Source organism: Ammodytes marinus (genome assembly GCF_949987685.1).
Source record: "Ammodytes marinus genome assembly, chromosome: 2".
NCBI lineage: Eukaryota > Metazoa > Chordata > Actinopteri > Uranoscopiformes > Ammodytidae > Ammodytes > Ammodytes marinus.
The window spans coordinates 25,730,335-25,756,993 of NC_137231.1; the positions used below are offsets into that span (position 1 = coordinate 25,730,335).

Below are 26,659 nucleotides of genomic sequence, written 5' to 3' on the forward strand. Positions count from 1 at the left end.
AAGCGTCATTGCAAAAGGAAAAGACAGATTGCCGCTCAATGACTTTGGTATGAACAGAATGGAACCTGCAGAACTTTTAACATTTTTATGTATGAAGCCGCCGACTGCTCTGGGACCCCTGAGCACCATACCAGTGCTTCCAAAACCCAGGCAGTAAATCGCAGTAAAGCACGATATCAGAAACTTGACAAGGGCCAAAGGGCTAGGCTCTATTACCAAAGTCTAGTATAAAGATCTGAATTCTTTCAGATGTGGAATGTCACATTGTTTAGAGAGATGGAGCAAATGGGGGTTTAGTAGGGGCTGATTTTTACAGAGGGCTTTCAAGCAGATTATTCCAGCAACGATGTGTCAATGGTCTGAAGTGATAACCCCCAGGTGATGGTGTAATTGAAATAATTTCCTTGGAACTATGATCTTACCAACTTGGTTTCTGTGCCTAGGTGTTCCCGGGCTGATAACAGCAGATATGGTGAAAGAGGGCGCAGCAGTCATCGACGTGGGCATAAACCGTGTCCAGGACCCGAAAACTGGGGAACTCCGACTCATCGGTGACATGGACTTTGAGGGAAAAAATAATAGTTCATTAGAGGGAAGGTTCTGAGAAAATGTGAATAATGCTGCAACGTTTTTACAGCAGTAGAAAAACTATAAAAAATACTTTATTTTAAAACGTTTTGGATTGCTTTTTTTACTTACACTTATAGTACAATTTGGATACCCTGCTAGATAATTCATTTGGAATACCTTTTGTAGGCCTGTTTTTCCTCAGAAATAAAGTTCAAACAGTTATCACTGTTAATCCTAGCTCTGGTTCTTGGAATAACCAGAGCTAGGATTAACAGTGACAACAACAATTTAACTTGACTTAAAATCTATACTCTGAATTGCTTTAGGAGTGAAGGAGAAGGCAGCTTTCATCACACCTGTTCCTGGAGGCGTGGGTCCGATGACAGTCGCCATGCTGATGAAGAACACTGTGACTGCTGCCAGAAACGCCCTGATGCATTAAACAAACACAGTATTAAACCATTTGTTTTATTTAATGATATACAGTACAAACCGTGTATGCATACATACATACACACACACACACATCAATTCATTTATTTTAACACAAACATACACACACACTTTGCCAAACATCTCAAACTATTTTATTTAAAGAGACTACAAGGAACTTTTAAATGTTGGGTAAGGGTTTTCCAATTGCCTGTAAAGGCAAACAAAACCCTCAACTCATCGTGGCGCATCTGCCAGAAGCGCTCGCAAAGATCTTGAGGACATCAGGCTCTGATGGTGTAAGAACACTACTGCTTTAATCCAAAGGGGGCTCCACAATCAACACAAACTGAAAGCTCCTTGTAGTCACTTTAAATATCCTCAAGACTGAAGACTACATATCTGCTGGGAAACATACTTGATATATACTTTGTTTATATTTAGAATTTGTGCATTTATTTATTTAAACGTTTTTAAGGATTTAGACTAATATTTTTTCTACTGAAGTGGTTTTGGTTCATTTTTGAACATTCCAGATTCAGTCTGTTTGTGTTGTTCAGTCTTTTTTTTCTGATTTACAGATGTAGAGGGAGTGGTATAAGAAATGTCCTTGGACCGGTGACATTGTCATTAAGTCATAAGCGTCTTGACCTAAAATGACCAAAATACCAGCCAAACCAAACCCAATCCAACCAAAATAATGTATTTTAGTAATGTTTAATAACTATTTGGCATTGACTCTCAAAGTCTCTGGAACTTTACTGGAGGGATGAACACCATTGTTCCAAAAGGTATACACGCATATGGTGTTTCATAATGTCTAACTCGTTGCTGTTCCCATAGGAGTTCAATTGGGTTGAGCTCTGGTGACGTCAAAGGCTTTAACATAAGATTCACTTCATTGTACCTGCATTGTTCTATTGTGAACATCACACATTCACTCACCCACATGTCTCTTACGTGGGGATTTGTCTTGGTAATGAGGGGTTTATGCCCTGCGACCCTACTATAATATCCCTCTATCCAGCTTGCTTACCGGTACTTATCTTTGCGTCTTCTCTTTACCCGTCATACATAAAGTAAAGGGCCCCCACAAAAAAACGTGTTAAAACCTTCAGTCTGTAATAACCCATCTGAAGAAATTGAGGCTTTCACAACACCCATAATCGACAATGAAGCAACCTCTCAAAACTGCAAAGTAGGCATGGATCTATCAATCTTCCAAGGGCTTGCGTCGGTTCAGAGACATCCAAAGACGCAACCACATTTGGATAGCTTAAGGGTAATCATGCATTACCCACCATCATCATCATACACCTTTTTCGACTTTGCCCGTGCATGCAGAAAGCTGGTAAAAATAAGAGGGAAATATGTAAAAAAATCCTCTGTTCAGCGGTGATTGGTTGTTAAAATCCTTTCAGTAGCTGGGAGCGTTGTATATAAACTCAGCAAAAGCTTCTGGTTTATCACACAGAAGGAGTTGAGCTGAGAACATCAGAGATCACACGGACAGAAGACAAGATGTTTACACAAAGACAGACATACCTGGAGAAGGGTACGTTTCTGGTTCAACTCTGTGGTGTCAATTTGACATGAAAGTATTGAGGAGAGAAACCTATTCTTGTAGACGCTTTAAATTACTTGGAAGTTGCATGAATAGTGCTTGATTATGGTAGTATACTGTTATTTTAAATTTTCAAGAAATGTGTGTGTTCTGGTTGTGTAACCTTTTCCAACAATGTAGAAAACTGGAATGTCGTTATACCACATTGCAGGCAGAATCATAGCATTTGTAAATTAGGTATACCGACTGAGTTTTTCAGCTCAAGTGAGCAAAAGTAAACCCTTTTGTACAGTGATATATAATCCTCTAAATTGATTGTGTTGTTACCTTCCATAGGCCTCCTCTCAGCAGTGATGGTGCTGCTTCTCCTGACCACAGCGGGACAATCTGTCATTCTGCCTGACATCCTGCAGACCACAGCAACTCCTGCTGTGTCCGTCACCACACAGCTTAACAACAGTAAGTGTCGTCAAAGAGTTCTGAGTCGGCTTGAACATCTGAAAACATGCAAATTAAATATATTTTATCCGGTGTAGACACCATTTGCCTTTTAAACGTGTAAAGAGTCTTGTGCAAATTAACAGACGAACAATTGAAAAACATTTGCATTTTTTTCCAGGACTAGAAATCAGTGTGGGGAATATAGGTGTATGGGGGCCGATTTGTGCCACTTAATGAATGATCAATGAATTATTAACCCATCAACAAATGGGTCACACATCCTGCCACAATGGGGAGGAGGGGGAAACAAAAGCAAAAAATTATAAAAAATGCAGTCATTGCTCACAATCGTATTTTTCTTTTAAACTAATCAGTTAGTCAATCAATCATTTATTGATTTTATTGTTTTATCATTTAGCAAACACAGAGTATAGGGGCACACAAATGGGCCCCTTATACCCTGTGTTAAAATATGATAATTGACCACCTGTATTGATTATGACTATGCTCTCTCTGTCTCTGTCTCATCAGGCAGTATGGAGGGACCCCGGGTTCTGCGCTCACACAGATCATGTGCAAGCGAACATGAGAACTACTGTGAAAATGGTGGAAAGTGCATATACCCCCAAGACAGTGAAGAACCTTCTTGCATGTAAGAAGTGCAAACACACACACACACACACACACACACAAACACACACACACACACACACACACACACACACACACACACACACACACACACACACACACACACACACACACACACACACACACACACACACACAAACACACACACACAAACACACACACGCAACACAAACAAACACACGTTTCTGCAGATTTACGGTGTATCTTGATAATATTTTGTGTGAATGCAGCATCTCATCTATCAACTGTACATGCACATGTTGGTTCGTGTTCACCTGGAATGCACTAACACATATCTCTCTATCTCTGTCTGTTCTGCAGCTGCACGTCTTCATACGGCGGGACTCGCTGCCTCTTCTTTAGTGATCACACCCGCACTCTGCCTGAGCTAGAGGAACTGATTGGCTTCGGTATTGGGGCAGTCATGCTAACTTTTTTCCTGGTCTTCATAATTGCCTGCTGTACCTATAAGAGGTGAGTTTCTCCATACAGTTTGGGCTTGTGTGAAGGAAGAGGGCCACAGAAAAGCCGAATAAATATAATGTTATAGAATTGATGCCTCCTAACGTACCGTCAAAAATGAATTTAATTTCCTATTTTTATTTATTTTTTTAAGGTTTTGTGATTTACAGTTATTAACCCTCTGATTACGGTATAAACATAATTTTAGTGCTGGTTTATTTTCCAGTAAGTTATCCTACATGAACACATGAATATGTTTAAAACATTTTTTTGAATTGTTACCAGGAACAATAGAATAAGTTCTAATTCACATGATTTTTTTTTCTTCCCAACAGGTGTAAAAAATCAGCCGCACTAAAAAAATCGGCACCATCAGAGCCGTTTGTGTGAACCCACTGCAACTCATCGTTAATCATTATCTTCATCCTCGACACCACTGTTTCCATATTTCACTCATCGCAGGATCCTACACCACAACATGTCATCATACTGTTTAGAACACAGCATTGACAGTGCATGATTTATGAGGCATTTAAGAGAACGGATTACATCTGAGTCAGCCTTGTGTGATGTCAAAAACCATCACTTTATTGTCCTTAAAAGTATAAATAGGACTATTTATTGTAATGTGTCATTTAACTTATTTCAAAGGTCCAATTTATTTAAGTTGTTTTAATAAATGTTTAAAATGTTACATTCATGTGTTGATTGAATTTCTGTCGGTGAAAGCTGAGTAAACACACACACACACACACACACACACACACACACACACACACACACACACACACACACACATTGTATTATTACTTAAGGAGATGGAGTTTTAATTTAATTGGCTGGTTGTACACGCAAAAGCTATTTTTCATTTTGGCAAGCGATACTTCAGTTACCATCATCTTATAGAATATATCATAACGAATAATAACAAAAAAGTGGTCTATGCCTGTTTGTTTCTCATGCATAACCTGTACTCTGATGAAGAGATAATGCCCATTGATCCACGGAAAACAAACTGTAATATAGTATCAAATGATTTTAAATAAACAGTACAGAAAGGCACCTAAAACACTGACCATGCAACAATTTAAATCACATCAGTGAACGAGGACAATTGAAAAAAGACAATGAATAAATATTATATAAACCTGAAAAGTTATTCAGGGTCATTATTGTTGTATGTGCAAAGTCCAGAACTGTGCTTTTTAAATGCCTAATAATGAAAAAAACATTCTAAATAAAGAGTTATAATATATTAGTAAACATAAAAAAAACACTACGCATGAACTGTATATCTGCAACATGGGAAAGACACTAAAAATACTTTAACTCAATAGATATAGTACTTGAACTTGAGTGTTGACATTTTATGCTACTTTGCATACTTTTCCTACACTATACATTTCAGATGGTAATATTGTATTTTTAGCTTTTAAAATCCAATGCATTGTTGTCGCAGGTTTTAGAGTTAAATTAGCCCCACCAAGACCAACCCGTTATATATAAATTATAATACAACTCAGACAGAGGCTATTCTGATGCATAATATATCAAATTAATAATATATAGTACTTTTACTTATAATGAAGTATTTTTCCATTGTGGTAGTCGTAGAACTACTTTTTCTCTTGTGAAGTATCGGAATTCTCCATCAGACTGTTGGTTTCTAGATGTCCATCAGTGATTGAATGTTGTCAGCCGCTCCTTGTCTCTGCGCCTGAAGGGTCTGACTCTCATTGCCAGCTTTGAAGTGTGAAGTCCCGTCACCACACCCAGACCGCAGGTTCGAGCCCATTGGTTTCCACTTTTTGTCTGCCCCCCCTCCCCCCACACACACCCCGTACTTAACAGTTTTTTTAATAACCAGTCGGAAGCGTCTCCAACCCAGACACCGGCTCCCCACCTGCGCCACCAGCAAGTCTCCTGTTAGTGACCTGTCAGCGACGAAATGGGGAACAGCAAGGCTCCGGCGATCCTCTCACTTATCGGTAAGTTGTTTCTTAATGTTTGATAGGAAGTAAGCCATGGCTCGCACGTGTGTTTGTTTGAAACTGAAGGCCGCGTATAGTAAAATGCAGAGTAGAGATCCGAAACATGAAATGTGCTTTAAAAGCTAAACAGTGCGAAGGGAACGACTGAGCTTTAAAGGTGGAGTCAGTGATTCTGGATAAAGCTTGTCATCAAAATATTCATTTGTTAAACTAACGAAATACATTTAAGCATGTGCATGTTTTGAAGTAGGCCTACTGTTGCCTTAATAGAGTATTTAGTATTTTATGCTTCTTTATTTACTTCTAGGCGTATTCCAATAGGATACATTTCCTTGGTTATACCTTTTATTGCATTACATTTATTTGACAGCTTTAGTTACTTTACAGATTGCAATTTCACAAAACACAAGATCAGTTTTTTAAAATATAATGCATTATATCCAACATTAGGCTATATCATTATATTATTTAAATTATAGTAAAGAATTATAGTGTAATTTGTTCCTTTTTGTCAAAATACAACAGTAAAATGCTACATGTTTATTAGTCCAGTTATGTAGCTATAATACTACTACTACTACTACTACTACTACTACTACTACTACTACTACTACAAATAATAATAATAATAATAATAATAATAATAATAATAATAATAATAATAATAATAATAATAATAATAATAATAATAATAATCTCTGGATATTTTTGACTGCAGAATTTTATTTTTTATACCAATTCCATTCAATTCAATTCAAGGGTTAATTTGCTGTGTGGTGGAAGTATTCAGGGCCTTTACTGAAATAAAAGTTGTAATCCAAAAGTGTATATACTCCATTACATTAAAGGTGTGACTGACATTTTATTATAGATTATTGGGTGATTAGTGCTGATGCATTCAGGTGGTAACGGTGGTTTTGGAGTCAGATAAAGGCCTTTGCCACATACCTGTGTTAATGAGTTGAGGCACAATATGAGGTCAGAGCCTCAGGGATGCTGAAGACCGGGATTTGAAGATTTTTTATCCTGACTGCACAATGTACTCTGTTGTTTTCTTGTTGGGTCAGGTCTTATCTATAAAAACGTCATATCAAACTACAGAAGGAAACATTGTATTCTAGCTTGTATAAACTGATGAGTACGCGGTTGTGATGGAGGAATAGCTCAGATTGTGTAAATCAATGTAGAGCAGAGTATTGATGTTAATCAGGAATACTAGTAAAAGAACTGCATATACATACCAGGTAGTATCTGCAACATGTGCTTTAAAGTTACAAGAGTAAAGTCTCTCGCTTTGAAGAAAAAATAATCGTCGCATACATTTCAATACAGACACTATTGGGTTGTTAATGCCTCAGCAGCATTTTATTATTGGCTGGTAGAAGTGGATCTACTTTGAAATACTTTATATTCATAACGGTAGTTCAGAGGTTTCCAACCTATGAGTCTGGCCCCAGTCCAAAGGGTCACAAGATACATCTGAAGATACGTCTTGAGAGTCTTTGGTCTTTTCTCTTGATTTGAATCTTTTTTTTTTTCTAAAATGCTGCTGAGGCATTAACAACCCAATAGTGTCTGTATTGAAATATATGCGACGATTATTTTTTCTTCAAAGCGAGAGACTTCACTCTTGTAACTTTAAAGCACATGTTGCAGATACTACCTGGTATGTATATGCAGTTATTTTACTAGTATTCCTGATTAACATCAATACTCTGCTCTACATTGATTTACACAATCTGAGCTATTCCTCCATCACAACTGCGTACTCATCAGTTTATACAAGCTAGAATACAATGTTTCCTTCTGTAGTTTGATATGACGTTTTTATAGATAAGACCTGACCCAACAAGAAAACAACAGAGTACATTGTGCAGTCAGGATAATAAATCTTCAAATCCCGGTCTTCAGCATCCCTGAGGCTCTGACCTCATATTGTGCCTCAACTCATTAACACAGGTATGTGGCAAAGGCCTTTATCTGACTCCAAAACCACCATTACCACCTGAATGCATCAGCACTAATCACCCAATAATCTATAATAAAATGTCAGTCACACCTTTAATGTAATGGAGTATATACACTTTTGGATTACAACTTTTATTTCAGTAAAGGCCCTGAATACCATGATTCGATTTTGCAATGGCTTAATATCTGAAAATGTTCAGAGCCCCAAACTGTATAAGTGTACCAAGTTTCAAGCTTTTCTGAAAAGGTTAACTATTTTGCACATATCCCCTCTACCATAAAACAGTACTTTAGGAAGCCGAAAATTGACATAAAGGTATGGTTAAGAAACCCCTTAGAAAATAACTTTCCACACTTGGATTCCTTAAGACTTTTAGTATGTTATTAATTACATATTCATGAGTCAAAAACAGTTTAAATGGTTTCTGTTGCAATTTTTGAGGTCCACCCATATTTTCTCACAAAATGCCTGTACTAATAGGAGGAACCACTGACATGTTTAGAGCAGGAAATCAGCTGCGAGCAACTCCAAGTCATCTGAAACGTGCACGACCGAATCGACTTCTTCATAAAAGGCCCACAAGGCAAAAATGAATTAACCCATTCCATAACAATCAGGAGGAAAACAAACAAACGACTGCAGCGCTAAAAATCTATGTTGGCAAATGGAGTATACAGTACGCTACAACATATTTCCCTCTGGATATAGTCAAACAGATGGGAATTTTCAAAATACAAGTACCTCAAAATTGTGCTTAAAGGTGCTCCGAGGAACTTTCAGTGTGTGTTAATTCTTCCACCCCCTACGGATAAAAGCGGTACTGTCTTTACTACGCCAGCTGTAGTTCCTGGGTGAGCGTATCCATGACAAAGACTCTAAGAAAAACTATATAAAAATAGCGTTGTTTGCACTGATGGTCTCGTTTGCTGTTACATGTCACGTAGGATCATCAGAGGAAAAATTTTAATGTTTCAGAAATATTTAAAAGTCTCTTAGTAGCACCTTTGTGCAAGTGTAAATGAGTAAATCCCCTTGGTTACTTTCCAACACTGAGTGCCACAAACACTGCATGTGCTGATGTGACATTTGATCACTTCACAAATATTTTGGCCGTTTTCACGACTCATAACACAATCTTTTTCAAGTAATAACATGCAACCCCTGGCTGTTATTCCTCCCTTTTTGTTGTTGTTTTGACTGACAGTTTCTTATTGGTCATGTTTGGAGTGCCAATGATAAACTATGCCCTGCTTGTACTACTCGTGATTATGTGGGTCATATAAAGTTAATCCTGGTGTGGCCCTGTTCAACTTTACCATAGACTTTAACATTTGAATTAACCCAGCATGTTTCATATACAACTTTTTCAAGTAAAAGATTCAAATGTGTGCACAGAGTTGTAATTGTGTGAACTGTTGGGAAAATATAGGTGTAATTATCATCCAAATCAATGCAACGAGGTGGGATTGGTATCAGAAACCTATTTGGCTCTTGGCGCGCCAGGTCAGAGTGAGACAGTGTGTCATGATATAAATGGCCTGATTAAACTAATTACCAATTAGTAATAAAGAAGTCGCTTCGTCACCACTTCCACCTCGAGTGCACTGTAATTATAGCAACCAGCCTTGTCAGAAACACCCAACAACCAGCCCTGCTCCTCTCACACAAAACCCAGAGGAAAAATATCTCTGCACCCATAACAACAGACAAGAACACAAATTAAGTGAAAACGATGGCTGGGCTATATCTAGAGTCATAACCAGTCGTAACCAGACACATCTTGCATCCAGTTTCTTGTGTTTTCCTTCCTGCCTGCAGGAATGTGGGCGTATACAAATGCAGCGTGTTATAAAGTTGTGCAGGCCGATACAGGCATGTGGGCTGGGCAACACGAGCCACACCATGCATGTCCTACTTGGCAGAGTTTACACACACTAGAAAAAGGGAATCTGCCGTTTCTTGTTGTCTTTTTGAGTATTGAATTTGTCTTTAACGGTGGAGTCAGCAATTTTGGTAAACTGTTATGTAAACAAATGTGGCGCACCATAGCAACACACCCCTATGCAGAGCCTTGGCTGGGTATTAACAGTATTTTTTTTAGCACACACAGAGTACGGACAGGTAGCGGATCTAGATTCACTGATTTTGACAAGAAGTGATTTTAACTACAAGCATTCTCCAGAATCACTGACTCCACCTTTAATGCTAGTGTGGTGTCTGATCTAAACAGCTGAGCAAATACAAATCATGTTGGGCTGTAGAGGGCTAAAGGATATAGCCTTTAGCAAGTAATTAATTAATATCATAATATAGAACAATTCTCTCTCTTCAACAGGTGTCATGCTGCTCTGGCCATATGTCCTCACCAATAGTGTTTCATCCAGACTGCAGACTGCAGACAGCGCCTTGCTCTCTGCAGGTATATACCCGGACCACTACTGTGATTTGATTTGATTTGCAACTTCCTACGAAAACAGATCAAGTGATTGGTCAAGTACAATCAATGTGCAAGGATGAGTGAAAACTTATAATAATTTGAAGTATTGTTGTAATGCATTTCAATAACGAGAAATGATCTCATAGGGGATATGCTCTTGATAACTGTTGATGATGTTATTTGCATTTAGTTTTTTGGTGTTTTTAAGAGGCTTTATTCATACGTCACATTTCAATTAATCAATTTTTGGTCTATGAAACAATGAAACAAAGGTAGACAATGGTGAAAAATGCATCTCAATATCAGAATTTCTAGCTTTGTCCGACCAACAGTGCACCCGAAGATATTCAGTCAACTATTATTTTCAAAGCAGATACAGTTACATGTAAGGACTTAGAGCTATCCAATGTTTGCTTTGTATGAAACAATGAATCGATTATGGATATAGTTGCACATTAATTGCATTGCTGCTCTTAAACAAATGGAACATCTAACACATTTTGAAAGATTTCATTTATTTAAACTATTTGACAGATTCTGCAATCCTCAAATCTAAATGATTGCACCTTTTAATGTAAAAAATAGATTTAGATTCATGCTCAGATTTGGGGCTTAGTTTATTATCACATATATGGAACATACGTTACTTTATCTGAGAGGGCAAACATAGGACCACCTAGTGAAAATGCTGCAGGTCTTCCTGTAAAGAGGTTAACTAACAGCTGCCTTGTTGTTGTTTGGTTTCAGGGCCGGGAGAGGAGCGCCCTCATGTGGTGAAGCGTTCCACAGAGGACTGTGGTAGCACACATGAAAACTATTGCCTGAACAAAGGCCTTTGCATGTTTCTGGTGGACATCGACGAACACCACTGCAAGTACGACCCTCTGTGTGTGTCTGTGTTTGTTTGTGTGTGTGTGTGTGTGTGTGTGTGTGTGTGTGTGTGTGTGTGTGTGTGTGTGTGTGTGTGTGTGTGTGTGTGTGTGTGTGTGTGTGTGTGTGTGTGTGTATCTGACTGTATCTCACTGCTGTGTGATCAAGTGCAGTATAACAATTCTCTTTGTTTTGCAGTTGTGAGAGTGGCTTTAACGGCCCCAGATGTGGCAACGTGGAACTCATCGTTCAGCCAATGGCAGAAGAGCAGATCATTGTCACAGTTTTCTGTGTGATTCTGATGATTATAGGTCTGGCTGGGCTGCTGTACTTCTGCTGCAAATGGTAAGGCTGTGTGTGTGTGTGTGTGTGTGTGTGTGTGTGTGTGTGTGTGTGTGTGTGTGTGTGTGTGTGTGTGTGTGTGTGTGTGTGTGTGTGTGTGTGTGTGTGTGTGTGTGTGAGAGAGAGTGCGTGAGCGCATGCGTGATGAGTGATTGAGTCTTATAAATGTCTCATATTATAAACCAAATATTAAGCAAAACACCTTTGTGTCTTTTGGTCCCAGTTTGATTATGCAAATTCAGCAAAATAGCGTGTGATCATAGATATTTAAGCCGTCATGACATACGTCTTCCCCAACATCCTATTTCATGCTGAGACATGTACTTCTACAGAAGGTGATTAGTAACTCAAGGCCATTGCCCTTGACATTTGAAACTGCATTCAGTTTTCGGGTCTTTCTGAGGATTAAAACATTTTTAATTACAGATTAAATTATTTGGTTAGTGCCTTTTTAAAACGCATTTTGTTGATCTATCTTTCTTCTTTTTTTTTACAGGTATAAGAGAAACAAATTCTCACGTCAGCAGAAGCAACAGGGTCACAAAGGAGTCCAGACTGCCTAGAGGATCACACACACACACACACACACACACACACACACACACACACACACACACACACACACACACACACACACACACACACACACACACACACACACACTCTCTCTCTCTCAGTGCACCACACGCTGTAAAGGACGAACCAGGATTTTGCCTAGTTTTTTTTTCACTATTTCTGACGTGGCTGGTTTACTGGATTGTTCCTACTGAAAGAACACTTTATTAAAGCTGGTATATGGACACAAAGAGATTATAACGTTCAAAAAGCTTTTTGTGTGGCTGGGATTGTAGTGTTTCAGCACCTGCTGCCGCCATGTTTGAAAAGATGAATGGTGAGACACACAAAAAACTGTTTCTGTCGGTTACACTTCCCACAACGATAGTGGGTGGTGGAAAATACATGGAGAAATGTGAAAGTTTGAACAAATATGAAAAGGCAAGAGTGTACCAACATGACTGACAAACCTTTTAGGACCCCTCGTAGTGATCCATGCTATTAGAAATTCAGATATGACAGCATATATGACTGAAATTACCATAAAGCAACTATGGTGTAGTATTTTCACGTCAGGCTTTCTGCCTTTTTATCACCTGATTGTTTAAAATCAGCCACAAAGATCAAAAAAGAAAAAGCGTATTACAAATCAAAATGATCTTAACCATCTAGCTGCCTTCTGTGTTGTTTCCTACAGTACAGTTGTACTCTGTTTTACATATTTTTTTATTTATTTCTAACATCTTGTATTTATTGCTGTTTTTTGCTCTTTGTAGCCCTGGTGAATGTTAATAAATAGCTATTCTGCTAATTTTTTACTGCCATTCTACTCCAACACTGAGTATAGCAATTCTGTGTTGAATTATTTGAGACTTTGTCAAGTTTTAAAAGTATTTTCCTTTTGATAATTTATTGTAAAGTATTAATGTGTAACTACATTGGAAGTTGTTACAGCAACACAAATTAATACAACTTGAATTTATTTTTTATTTTCGTTACAACTGTATGAATTTATGTTCCTGTGTCATTCACATTCACTTCATATGACATTGTTGTCTGAAGGGTACAGCTGAGAGCCTTCACATTCTTCTCAAGTCTTTAACCACAGTTTTCAAATGTTTCTTCTGCGTGATCCAATGTTTATAAAAAAACCTTACAGATTACCACTAAATGCTACACAATGTTTCTTGACATGATATGACATTAATTTCAGATGTACCAGGAAACTGTTCCAAAAAAGAGTAGTTACTCTTTTTTGAGTAGTTACTCTTTATTGGAAGGTTAACTACTCTTTTTGGAAGAGTAACTACTCTTTTTAAAACAGTAACTACTCTTTTTTGGAAGGGTAACTACTCTTTTTTGGAACAGTAGCTACTCTTTTTTGTGTACCTTATTGTAAAGTGTTACCTAATACCTCTACTCTAAAACTCAAGAGTTGCTTTATAAAGTCAAAAGGCCTCTAAAGATTTCAATTACTACTTGCTCACTGACACTTAACACTATTTTCCTGGCCTGCTATACATCAAAATGTGTGAGTTTAAAAAACGATACAAACTTAAAACCAACATCAAGGCCTACCACTGGCTAATAACAAAGGAAGGAAACCTTTTAATTAGTAATACATGCTCACACTGTAGCACCGATCATGACTCCACCATCGCTCTAAAACTGGGAACATACATAATTGTCACCTTTACTGACATTTAGATACAATAACATCACATTTCATGACAAAGAAAGGCAAGTATATGTAACACAATTCAGACACAAGGCAATTCAAAATGATTTACAGGGGCATAAAACACATCAAGATTAGACATAAAAAATAGCATTTAAGAACGATCCATTAAAATATTTAAAAGAACAGTAAAGGGTCAGTAGCAGAGCCGGCCCGAGGCATAAGCGCACTAAGCGGCCGCTTAGGGCCCCCGACTGCCTGGGGGGCCCCCTACAAAAAAAAAATATATATATATTTTTTTTAGTTTGTGTGTTTGATATTAACATCATATTATGCAAATGTGAGTTATCATACAAAAAAAGGAATAAAATGTTTTGGTCTAGATAATTAATAGCCTAAAAATGTAATCAGTTCATCTGGGAGGAAATCCGAAAATATCTGATCATGTCACGTTCACATCCATGCACAGTGTGTATTGAGTTTATTTAAAAACAATTGGAAATGGGGCTGCCCTCAGTTGCCCATGCACTGTGTATAGTCTATAGCCTATTTCAGCCTTGTCTGTGGAAAAAAAGATACAGTAGCTGGACAACAGAGTTCTTCTGCTTAGTTCCTCACACTGCATTTAAATGCATTCATTGGAGCGCGTACCATATTGGCTCCGGCCTTCGTTGCAGTGGTCGCGGGTTCGAATCCGAACCGTGGACCTTTACTGCAGGTCATCCCCCCTCTCTCTCTCTGTCTCCCCATTTCAACGCTGTACTATCTAATAAAAAAGATTATCTTAAATGCATTCATTATATTACAGAGAAATATGTCCCGTAAAAGAAAAAGAGCTCCAAGCCCAACCCAGAGGACCCTCCATAATATTTTATTTTATATTAATATTTTTATGGAAAATCCATGTGTCCTTCTTCAATAGCTTCTAATTCATCTGACCCAGTGTCTCCAAATTATTTGTTCACACAAAATTTATCAGATTTAGCCTTATAATTTTCCTCTCAAAGTGCACCAGATTCATAGCCTGGAAATCCAGACCCTGATATCTTGAACGATAGAGGGTCTGGCGACGATCAATAGTAATTTCCAACTCAAGGGGCGGCTCCTACTCGTGCATTTCAAATGCCACTGCACGCAGTTGGATAGCACTACAACCAATCAGAGCGATGCACAAGGCGACGTAAGCCCCTTTCGTTTAGCGAACAGCTGTTAAACTGTTAAATTAAACGTTTGCCGTTGTCGGTCGGCAAAATAGAACATTCCACTTACTTGCTAATGAAATATTTGAGTGCCGTCTTCCAAATCGTTAAGGGTCGAGGCCAAAGCAGTCTCAAACTCACACAACATATCCACAGCCATCTCTGATGTTTACTATCACGGCTTTGACGTCGCATGCACGTCACTGTCGTCATCCGGTTACGTCCTCCCCAGAGTACCATATAAGGGGCTCTGGCGCGCGCAAATTTAATTTGCCAGCGCCTAGTGGCAGGTCTGGGAATGCCAGGCTACCAGATTCATGCATTTCACTTTAAAAAGGTTAAAAAAATCTCCCGGGGGGGTCTGAATCTCGGCTGTCTAATATTTTCGCACAGTGGAGGCACTAGCGGAAAACACTGGGTGTGTGAATGATATTTAACAAAGATCTATAGTTTCAGCAGCGCTAACATTGGACAGGGCCCCCCTAATCATATTTCGCTTAGGGCCCCCTGAAGGCTTGGGCCGGCTCTGGTCAGTAGTATACGGGTTTCCTTACCTTCGTGTTGTTGCACTTCTTCTTTCACATGTGAGAGGCTTAAGGAAACAAAAACCATTGCAAGTGCCTTGTTCCCTCAAAACAAACTCAACTGAGAACTACATCTCGACAACTGTTTTCTTGGTAACAATTAGGATTTATGACACCAGTTTCATTTATGACACTCTCCATTTTACATCTGTCAAGGTCAAATAATTTTAAAAAATTTAAAAGGACTGCAAAGGCTTTTCAAGGACTATGTAATTATTTTGTTATTGGTAAAAAACTCAAATGCTCAAATTATATAATGCAGGAAAATACGTACTAAATGTTTAGCGTGGCAGTCATTCTGGGAGCAGTGTCTGGTGTCAAGTTAATCAATGACTCTGGCCAAGTGTCAAGTTAATCAATGACTCTGGCCAACTTTCTGCAGCCTCATTACTGCTTCAACCAGAGTCAATGAGCCATTTCTAACACCTGACCCACACATCTTAATGAGTTGTGTATGTTAATGAACAACAATGATTGCACATAAACATTAACTTACCTGCAGACACTCTGCTCAATTTAGTAAATACTTAAAAACACATAAGCATGCGCTTACACAGACAGAAGGACCCACAAACACACCCACTCCATTTTGTTCTAAATTTAGAGCCTGTGGATAAACATATACAATGTCCAGGAAATGCTGCTCTAATCGTGCAATGTGCTTATGCTAATTTAACCACGATAACCTGATTATGGCATAATTAATAGTAGGTTACTCATGCAGTGAGTGAGTAATGTGGTTAGAGGAAGCCGCATTGAGGTGCATCCTCGCGTGTCCTTCAACAAAAACAAAAACCTCCATGTGTATCACATATGCCATTTGTTTTGCAGTTCTAGTCTGATTCATGTTCATATTTTCCCCGTCATCTTTGGTAGCCATGCTACAAGCAGTGTTGTTGTAGTACACAAGACTGGTCTTGGCCTCGATACCACTCTTTAAAGGTCACGTGTCATCTCAGAAGCGACCACATCGTTACTTAGTTTTGTATATACGACAAGGAGGACATGTATTTTACTTACCGTTCAAGAACACAACTAAGGGAACATTACTTAATACATACACATATCTACAGAATATAGCAATAAAATAAGGTGAATGAACGAGGCTTTGTTTTTTTGTGTTTCTATAGCAATGTGGAATATTCAGATCACATTGAGGAGTGCCTATGGTTTGTGTGTCATGCAGAGTAGGACTAACACTGGACTGGTGCTGGTCTTGACTCGGTCTCGCCCTACCTTGGTCTTGGTCTCGACTTGAACTCAACCCCTCCATATCTTGTCTTGGTCTTGATACACTCTGGCCTGGGTCATGACCTAGTCTCTGTTTAGGTGCTCTTGACTATAACACTTGCGTAGTAGCCTGGCTTATGGTGGTCAGTCGATCAGTTGACCACTTTGGTCCGGACAGAAATATCTCGACAACTATGACGATGGATTAGCCTGGCACCGCCCGCCTACCTACTTCCGCTCAATTTTCATTTCACTTCAGTAGTCCGTCTGGGGCTGCGGTATATTCATGGGTTCCTTCTCCAGCCAGACTTTTCAATCAGCGATCAGAGCGAGTGGCTGAGAACGATGACGTCGAAGTCGCGCGCCAGTTTCAGTTGAATGCTGCGTTCCTTTATACTCGGAACTCGAAAATTTCCGACTTGGTAGTTCAGAGTTCCGACTTGTCTGTGTTCCAGTGCATCTGCTCGGGAAAGTATGGACGCCTACAACCTTTCTCATCCAAATAACTAAACGTTAGGCTCAAGTAAGTTACCGTTGCCAGGTACCGGTAGATCCATAGACTACAATATGTAGTGAAGTCGGACATTTCTGAGTTCCCAGTACAACTGGAACGCACCGTCAGAAGCCGGCTCATGACATACGTCACGACCAAACGTTATGCGATTGGTTGGCTGATCCAGAGTGGCACCGGACAGATCCAATAGTTTTAGACTTCAACAGACACCAATAGAGCAGTTCCAGACCAGTTTATGTACAAATTAAATTAAGTACAATGGTCTGGTTGGACCAGGCTAACGATGGATCGCCTTGACAATTTGTTTCTCATTCATGATTCATCCTCAGAGGATGAATTCTGATGAATTTTATTTTGATCCTGTGACTTTTTCCGTAGGACCACCTCACCGTTTTCACATATTTTGTAATTCTTGGTTGCCCTGACTTTCAGCATGAATTGTTATAACTTTGGGAATCCCCTGGCTTTACCCCAGTGCTATCATCAGGTCAGAATTTCCATTTTCGCAATACTTTGCATTGACATTCGAATCAGCCTCAGATGCGCTTTGTGTTTCATTTCTAATCATCAAATGTCATCATCATGCTTACAAGCTAAACTAAGATGGGGAACCAGTAAGTTAGCATTTTGATATTAGCATTTAGCTCTTCACGTGAGCAATACTCCCTTTCCAATCCTGTCAGCTACTGATTTTGCATGCTTTGTGAGTGAATGCGTGGTTGTAATTGTGTGAAAGTTGTCATCCTTCACGCTCTTAGCTACTAAGCAGCGTGTTTACTGTTATGAGGTGCTTCTCTCCAGGCTCGTTTGTGTCAGACTTTCCACACAAGACATATCACATATCCCCAATGCCATCACACATAATCCAAACAGTTTCATTCCACAGGGGTTATAAACATAACATGCCAGCAGTGCCTGGTTGCTGTTGAGGACGTGGAGGAATGAGATGGACTCCCAGCATTCCTTGCAGGGTTCTATTGGATTCCACTGGAGTATGAATTATGCGACGGCCTCACTCTACAGACACAACAACATAACCACACCCTTCAGTGCAGAATCCCCGCCCAAACATTAAGGTCTTTTCTGTTGGTTACAGCGTATTGAAATAGTAACACCATGCATCATTTAATAAAGCAACGTACGTGACAATTCAGATGCACAAAGACAACCTGTTAAACAATACAACACCTGCAACTAATTGTGCCCGCTGTGCCCTTTTAAAAACACCATGAGAGGATTAATTATCTGAACGTGATTCAGCTCTTCGCAAAAAATGGAAAATAATTAATGGAACAATTAATAACGAAAAAGCTAAATTCAGAGGTGAAATTGCTGCCATTTTCTGCATGATGTCACATTTTCATTTCTTCACCTACTTGCCCTGATATGGTCATAGAACATGTGTTTATGGCCGTTGTTATTGCCAGAAATGTCATGTTATTCTTTTATATTGACCATCTTTGAACCTTGGGTAAAGGGCTGACGTGACACTTGTGTGTGTGTGTGTATCGTTGCCAAGTGACTTGAACACTCATTACACTTTGAAAAATCCCACAAATAAAGAAAAACAACATCACCAATAGTTGTTTTTTGCAACAAGTTTTTCATATGATACCAGTTGTGTGGTGAGTGTGTGTATGTGTGTTCTTTACTAATGGATTGATGCATTAATTATGGCCTTATTCATGACCAAAGAGGGAGACGAGTGGAAGCAATAACAGTTAAAGCAGCAGGAACAAATGTCACTGTGTGTGTGTTTTAATGGCAACGAGAAATGCCTCTGAATACATTCAAACCTTCTTGCGTCTCATTCAATGGAAGCCCCGTCACGGTGAGAATACAAGGTGCAAAATGTGTTGCCCGAGGCGGATTATTCATTGCACGCACGCACACACACACACACACACACACACACACACACACACACACACACACACACACAAGCATCACAAATACACACGCTTTCATTCTGGGATGTAACTGTGAGAATGTGTTTAAGTGCGCACACACATACAAACACATACAGAATGTGTCTTACACACACACACACACACACATACACATACACACACACACGCACGCACACACACACACACACACACACACACACACACACACACACACCCTTCTCTATGGAGTTGAGAGGCAGGCGTTGGTCTATAAAAGCTGCACCCAGTGGAGGTAAAGAGACCAAAGCACAACCTCTATCAGCAGGGGACAAACACACACACACTCTGAAACACACACACAGATAAGCGCAGGACTGTCATACACACAACACTCTTCCTGGGATATGAACACTCTCGTCCTCACCTGTCTCCTGTGCTTCGGTAAGTCTGGACTTGTACTTTTATTCTGTGAGTGTGTGTGTGTGTGTGTGTGTGTGTGTGTGAGTGTGTATTTGTGTGTGCAGAGTGTAAATCACTGAAATGGAAAGAAGATAAATGTAAAATGGTAAGAGGAGAGAGGAGGACTCGAAGGAAGAAATGTCTCTGCAAGTGAGGACTTGTCAGGAAGGAGGGAGATGGTCATGTGTTCAAAAGAAAAGAGTTTGTGCCTGAAGTGCCGCTTTTCTGGCTCTCAAAATGTATGCCAGTAGACCAAATTATTAACAGGTCATATGCAGACGCTGCCAAAGATCTACATATTTCAAATGTTTAATTGAATGATCATCACTGTTCTTGCTCTGAAGCAGCTGTGGATGTGTGGACTGGTTGTACTGGTTTCAGTGCTTGCAATGTCTTCTTTGCGAGCTCCGATGGCTGTCGATATTTTAAGATGAATAGATGAGTCAGATGTATATACGCCAAGTTTTCTGAATGCAATGTCAACAGAAAAGTCACCGAGCAACATCAGGTGTTTTGTGTTGAAGAAGAACAAATGAAAATCAATTCATCAATTGAGTTTGAGTTTTTTTCCAGGTTATTTCTTAGGACGAAAAGTAAACAGGGGTTTTGGTTCTGGAGTGTAAACATAGAAGGCCACATTAAAGTGCACCATAAGACGCAGACTTTGACCCTCATGGCTCCTCATTGCTTGTCATGGTCAGGACATGCTGATTTCACTCTTTATCATCTGTTGCTTCCACAGTACTCTGCAGAGCCCTTGGTGCTCAGGAGTCTGAGGCCTCCGGTGAACTTGCCGGAGTGACGGGCGGTCCAGCCTCCGGGGAGGGCCTCCAGACTACACTGAGGGACGATGATGAGCTGGAAGTAGACGAAGAACTTTCAGGAGGAGACAACGAAAATTTCAGCCTATTCGGTATGAAAGCAAACTCCTTTTGTTCGATTTCTTTACTCCATTTTAAAGGTGCAACGTGTAACTTTGGATGTGTCAAAGACATGAACATTTTCTAAGATATGTTCTCATAGCTAAATAAACAAGCTCTCCTCACAGGAAAATTGGATCCATAGAACACTGTTTGAAGTTAGAATGCCTCCTTAAATTTACTGTCTCTCTCAGCAGCAGGGCCCACATGTTCTAGTCTTAAGTTTGGTTCCAGATTCCTCAAAATGATTTAGTTTTGATTTATGATTATAGAATTATTCAAAACAAATATATCTAGTGTAAATATGTTTTGTAAACTAACTGCAGGCTCTGAAAATGTAAACCAACCCGCACCCCTGAAACTACATAGTGCACCTTTAAATGCAAAAAATTTAGGTTAAAGCTTATATGACATTGGTAGTATAGCCAATCAAAAACTAAATCTGTCATCAGTAGATGTACGTTTTCTGAAGTAAACAAACAACGTTACAGCTAGTTATTTTTTTCTAAACAGTAAGAAACACAAGTCACTAATGCAGTTTCCAATGATGCCTTTGTCGATCACATGACCATGTTCTTGACGTCTTGAATTGCCATACTCCCAACCACAGAGTTACACCCCAGTAAAGATGAGAAGAAGAAAAGGAAGGGCAAAGGCAAGAAGAAGAACAGGCACAGGAACAAAAGCACAACTCCCTTCAACCCCGAGCACACGTTCTTCACCAGCGGACACACGTCCACTCACAGCACCACAGAGGATCCCTGCACCTCCACCCACCTGGGCTTCTGCATCCACGGCTACTGCAAGCACATGGAGGGTCTGCAGGAGCCAGTGTGCATGTGAGTACAGTGTCAGTTCACTCTATAGTTGCAAATAACCTCAAATGAAATCCCTCACGTTTTATATGTGTGAATCAACTTCAAAGATTGTTCAGTGACACTGTACAATAAGGGTACATTCATTTACTGTTAGTTAATGCTTAGTTAATACATAATAAACATTAACTCATCATTAGGTAAACATTAATAAATGCTTAGGAAATGCTTAATAAGCATTAACTAACTGTTATGCTTAGTTAATGCTTAACTAAGCGTTAGGTAACTTGGCATAGTTAATGCCTAACAGTAACTCACCGTTAAGAACTAAACATTTACTTTTAGTTATTGCTTAAATAAACATTAACTGACCGTTAATAGCCTTAACTAAGCATTAATTACCGTAACAGTTAATTAATGTGCCCTTGTTGTAAAGTGTTATTAATTTTTCAAATACCCGAGTAACAGTTTTAGTTCAATGTTGCATCCGCTCACTGGCTGATCAGTTTGTCCTGTGAACGCTTCACTTTGGCAGATGCATGAAAGGTTACGACGGGGAGCGCTGTGGGATCCAAACTCTGGGCACCATCAAAACCAAGGATCAGAGCAGCAACGCTGAGATGGTGCAGACGGTCCTAGTCATCATCGCCGTGGTGCTGTCTGTCATCAGCTGCACCGCCATCCTGCTGATGACCTGTGCTCAGTGAGTATGCGTATGCAAGTGGCACTGACTGCACATACACATATTTTCATTTTAGAAGCTGCACTAAAGGTTTTCAGAAGAACACATTATAGTGTTTGTAGGTGGGAAACCATTGCAGGATTTCCTGGCAAAACTTCTCAATGAGAGATGAATTAAGGTGCTGATAGCGACATGTGTACCTTTGCAGACATTCTGAAATCAGCTTGAGCTAACAGTGGGGGCATTGATAAGCATTTGGGTACACATTCATTGGTAAATTTGTCAATACAGCGATAAAGAGGAAGAAAAGAAAAGATGGAGAAAATGATATTGAGCAGCGAAAATGACTTGTCTGTCAGACATTTCACAAATAAAATGGAAAACATCAGTCAATAACGTTCATGTTTAAATAATTAGTAAAGAGTGTACAAAGAAATATACAGCAGTATGTGTCCTTTAACCAGTTATCAGTTAAACAATCAGTTGATAACATATGTAAGTATTCAATATTTCATTACTATATTTGATTAATTTTCTATTTTCAACTCCTTAGCGCCCATTGAATTATATATATATTTCTCGTTTCCTGATGCCAGTGGTTTGATACAAAGCCCTCCTTTATTCTGTAAAACGGTTTATGGGAGATTATTGAAGCTTTAGGCAAATATGCAGGGGGGCAACTATCCACACCCTGGCGAATCCCAACATAACACACATTGCCATCCACACATCCTGCCAGGAGCACTGCTTGGCATTAGAACACACTGACACATCAAAAAGCACATTAACACACCCAAACACACCCACACTATTGCTCACCACCTTGACTAAATTGGACTCAATGGACTTCTAGAGCTTTCACATCTCATTCTTACTCACATTGTAGACTCCTAGTGAAATCTGTAATTTCACAATAAATGGTGTCACATCAATGAATGTATGTTTTACTCATACCTGATTTCAAACCTCAATCAATTATTTACTGCCATGGTGTGACAAGTCATAATCCCAGTTCCTTATCAATATGTAACCAAACCAGAGCTATTGTTGGAATGTGGGACAACGTCAATAGTCCAGTGAACAGCAGCAGCAGTAGAACTTAAAACTGTGAGAGTGAAACTTCCTCCGATGTCATATCAGATCAAAACAGCCATAAAATCAAAAGTTATATAGTCACAGGGTTTCATTTGAATAATTAATAGTCTACACTTTATGAGCTGCAATCCATTGAAATTGCTGACGAAAAGACACAAAATACACGCCTTGAATTTCCTTTGTCTTGACAGGATCAAAGCAATGCAACTGACCATGCGTGGGCTCCGGCCTTTGAAAATGACAGAGATTAGTCTGATATGATCTTAACAAAAACTACAGGTAAACTTGGCTTTTATGCTCACGTTGCATGTCTTTTGTAGTTACAGATCACATAAAAACTTCTTGGCATCCTACCTGGGAACTGGGATAGAGCAGGAGAAGCTACAGAAACACACCGGGGACGTTGTGGTGTGAGGGCATCAAGTTACCATGAGGTAGGTGGCTCTGCTGTGGTTATGATGACCAACTTTTTTCAGCACAAAGATACCGGTATTGTAGAATAAAATAGCTAACCTTACAATTTGTTTCTTTACCTAAACTACACATCACATACCATACCCTACAACATCACATTTGTTGCCAACAAATACATATTTAAACACATTCTCAAGTGATTCCGCTTGGAACATTGAAGAGTAGGCTTTGATGACATTAAGATTTCAAGCAACTCACATGAGCTGAACTAGCTAGTTAGCTATAGCTGCTAAGTTCTGCTAGTGACAATTGTACTGTCGCAGATAGAGAGATGAGGGGCCTTTTTATCAATCCTTTTTCTACAATCAAAGAACCATCAAGAAAAGTATTAAAAGTTGATATTGTACTGAGAACTTGAAAGGTGTAATGCTCCAGCATCTAAAGGGGGTGGTGCTTGGTGAGCAGTCACTCACTGGGACTGTGATGGAAACCCCAACCTTAAAAAAAAACAAAGGAAAAAAAAAGAAAAGAAAAAAACCCAACCTTTGCCAAGCAACCAACCAGCTGAAGCTCTGTTAATGCCATATGTGCACGCGATTTTGTGATACTGTGCAAGAAGGACATGCAATCAGGTGCTCCTGTATTTTCCGGTGGTTCATATTTTGATGAAATACGTCTTGCTTAAGTCCTCGGAGGGCGGTGTCTGGGCTCTTTCTCACGTGAATCCTAAAGCCTAACAGGAAAGAGTGGGCTCAGAGGGTGACAGAAGAGCCCGTACGTCTGTTGTTGTTGTTAACACAGCGAGTTGCATCACGTAAAGAGGAATCCCCACTAGAGGTATTAGGCTGGATAAGCCTGTGGGCGGCCTGTCCCATCTCTGCACTGCATACCAGCGTAAAAGAAAAAAACCACACACTTGATCGCTCACATTCACCTGTGTGTGTCCCAACAATAACAGTACTACAACACTGACTACACGTGATGGCCTTGACATAAGAGCTCAATTACTCCACTTACCTGTGGTCAAATCTCAATTAGCAACACACGCAGACTTTATGTGTTAAGACAGACAGATTTTTTTTGTTGCATTGAGACAAACAATGCAGCCGTGCAGCATTTTCCTCATAGCCTGCGTGTCATTTAGCCTGGTCCAACCAGACCATCGTGCTTCATTTCATTTGTACAGAAGGTCTGGAAGTGCTGTAATTGGCAAACGTTCACTCACTTGGAGGCGTGTGTCTGTTGAAGTTTAAAACTATTGGATCTGCCCAGTGCCACTCTGCATTAGCCAACCAATCACATCACGTTTGGTCGTGACGTATGTCTTGAGCCGGCTTCTGACGGTGCGTTCCAGTTGGAAAGGGAAATAGGAAATTTCCGACTTCACTATATTGTAGTCTATGGATCTACCGGTACCTGGCAACGGTAACTTGCTAGACCCTAACGTTTAGTTATTTGGATGAGAAAGGTTGTAGGCGTCCATACTTTCCCGAGCAGATGCACTGGAACACAGACAGGTCGGAACTCGGAACTACCAAGTCGGAAATTTCCGAGTTCCGAGTATAAAGGAACGCAGCATTCAACTGAAACTGGAGCGCGACTTCGACGTCATCGTTCTCAGCCACTCGCTCTGATCGCTGATTGGACCGCCAAAAATGTGGACGAGCAGAATCCCACTAACACACCCCACCCCCAGACTGACTACTGAAGTGAAATGAAAATTGAGCGGAAGTAGGTAGGCGGGCAGAGCCAGGCTACGTGTCATTCAGTCTTATGATCCAAATCTTGACAGTCTTCTATTGGTTTGTAGACTGAGTAGTATTATCAATGTTTTTAAAGGATTGTTTTATGTTTAATGACTTGGGTCTTCTTTGCTAGCCTGGGTGAACCCAGCCGACTCTGCCGGCGATTTGGTTTGGCTCTGCACTGCAAACTAGTCTGGCCTTGACCCCTGTTTAGCACAGTTTACTTCATCCCAAGGATTTTGTCACCATTCACAAACGCCCAGGCGCTAGAGGCGGGCTTAACACGATGATGACAGAGAAGCGACGGCCATCATCGGTCTGATTGGTTGAAGGTCTATCCAATTGCGCACTGAGGCATTTTGAGTTACGATGATCCCACATCTTAAAACTCTGAAATGACAACATTGATTCCAGACCCATTTTCAATAATAAGATTAAGCTGGCAATAGCCAGGCTACTTCTTTCGGATAGTTTCCGTCATATACATTAGGATAATATTGTTCCATCACCAAAGCAATTGCTGAGATTATGAGAACTCGTCAACAGTGCTGCGACAAAGTCCAACAGGACAATAACAAGAAAGGAGTGGTTAGATAATTAGAAAAGTACTGAATAAGCCACCAGTTTACCCATATAATTTAATCGCTTGATGAAATGTGAGCACACCCAATATGCTGCTAGTAATCCAAACATGGCAAGTAGGCCTACAGTAGGTCAAAGTTGAAGCAGGAAGTCGGTCAGTCAATTGATTGATGTGAACAATGGACAGTATGAGTAATCGTTGAACTATTTCATTTTCCTTTGACAAGCATCTAGTTGGCGAAGCATTTGTTTTTTCATGCTCTGACTTCTTTTGAAAGAATTCGACGTGGCCCAAATCTTAGCACTTAACTTTGTAAATTTAAATTGTATTATTGAAAGAAAAGTTTGTGTTACTTTAACATAAAATTCTTATTTAGAAAAAACAAGCACAGAACATAGAACATAGAACATAGCTATATGTTTGCATATTTGTTGACTTGTGCTTTTCTCTCTCTCTTTTCTCAGCCAGCGGAACAATTGACGGACTCTGAGTCTGAAGTCTGAAGAAGAGTGAATAGACTGCTCCATTAGATGCTGTGTAAAAAAAACTATTTTCAGAATTTGTTAGA

General features: G+C 39.6%; 3 protein-coding genes across 3 annotated transcripts in view; all 3 read left to right on the forward strand.

Annotated features, from left to right (window-relative positions):
- The first annotated feature begins 2,481 nt into the window (after window positions 1–2,481).
- On the forward strand, window positions 2,482–4,814 carry epgn (epithelial mitogen homolog (mouse)). Its single transcript, XM_080050395.1, has 5 exons — window positions 2,482–2,557; window positions 2,903–3,025; window positions 3,539–3,659; window positions 3,980–4,132; window positions 4,456–4,814. The coding sequence occupies exons 1-5, from the start codon at window positions 2,524–2,526 to the stop codon at window positions 4,508–4,510; spliced, it is 486 nt and encodes a 161-aa protein (XP_079906521.1). The 5' UTR covers window positions 2,482–2,523; the 3' UTR covers window positions 4,511–4,814.
- A 1,178-nt stretch (window positions 4,815–5,992) lies between these two features.
- Window positions 5,993–13,442, forward strand: LOC307261055 (proepiregulin-like). The gene is made up of 5 exons (XM_080041492.1): window positions 5,993–6,108; window positions 10,416–10,499; window positions 11,265–11,391; window positions 11,586–11,732; window positions 12,226–13,442. Exons 1-5 carry the CDS (start codon window positions 6,069–6,071, stop codon window positions 12,290–12,292), a joined length of 465 nt encoding a protein of 154 aa, XP_079897618.1. The 5' UTR covers window positions 5,993–6,068; the 3' UTR covers window positions 12,293–13,442.
- Window positions 13,443–19,695: 6,253 nt separating this feature from the next.
- areg (amphiregulin) overlaps window positions 19,696–26,659 on the forward strand; it is a 7,104-nt gene continuing 140 nt past the window's right edge. Inside the window, exons 1-6 of the mRNA XM_080042017.1 lie at window positions 19,696–19,819; window positions 20,580–20,750; window positions 21,368–21,596; window positions 22,108–22,275; window positions 23,670–23,783; window positions 26,556–26,659. The exon at window positions 26,556–26,659 is cut by the window's right edge and continues 140 nt beyond it. Coding sequence (XP_079898143.1) covers window positions 19,783–19,819; window positions 20,580–20,750; window positions 21,368–21,596; window positions 22,108–22,275; window positions 23,670–23,763 — 699 coding nt within the window. The 5' untranslated portion in view covers window positions 19,696–19,782 and the 3' untranslated portion in view covers window positions 23,764–23,783; window positions 26,556–26,659. The remainder of the gene's footprint in view (window positions 19,820–20,579; window positions 20,751–21,367; window positions 21,597–22,107; window positions 22,276–23,669; window positions 23,784–26,555) is intronic.

Excerpts from the sequence above, each read along its gene's own strand:
- epgn (XM_080050395.1), top strand. The coding sequence starts at position 2,524 with ATGTTTACACAAAGACAGACATACCTGGAGAAGG. Across the intron at positions 3,026-3,538 it reads CACCACACAGCTTAACAACA|GCAGTATGGAGGGACCCCGG; the intron begins GTAAGTGTCGTC and ends CTGTCTCATCAG. Across the intron at positions 4,133-4,455 it reads GCCTGCTGTACCTATAAGAG|GTGTAAAAAATCAGCCGCAC; the intron begins GTGAGTTTCTCC and ends TCTTCCCAACAG.
- LOC307261055 (XM_080041492.1), top strand. The coding sequence starts at position 6,069 with ATGGGGAACAGCAAGGCTCCGGCGATCCTCTCACTTATCG. Across the intron at positions 6,109-10,415 it reads GGCGATCCTCTCACTTATCG|GTGTCATGCTGCTCTGGCCA; the intron begins GTAAGTTGTTTC and ends TCTCTTCAACAG. Across the intron at positions 11,392-11,585 it reads ATCGACGAACACCACTGCAA|TTGTGAGAGTGGCTTTAACG; the intron begins GTACGACCCTCT and ends TTTGTTTTGCAG.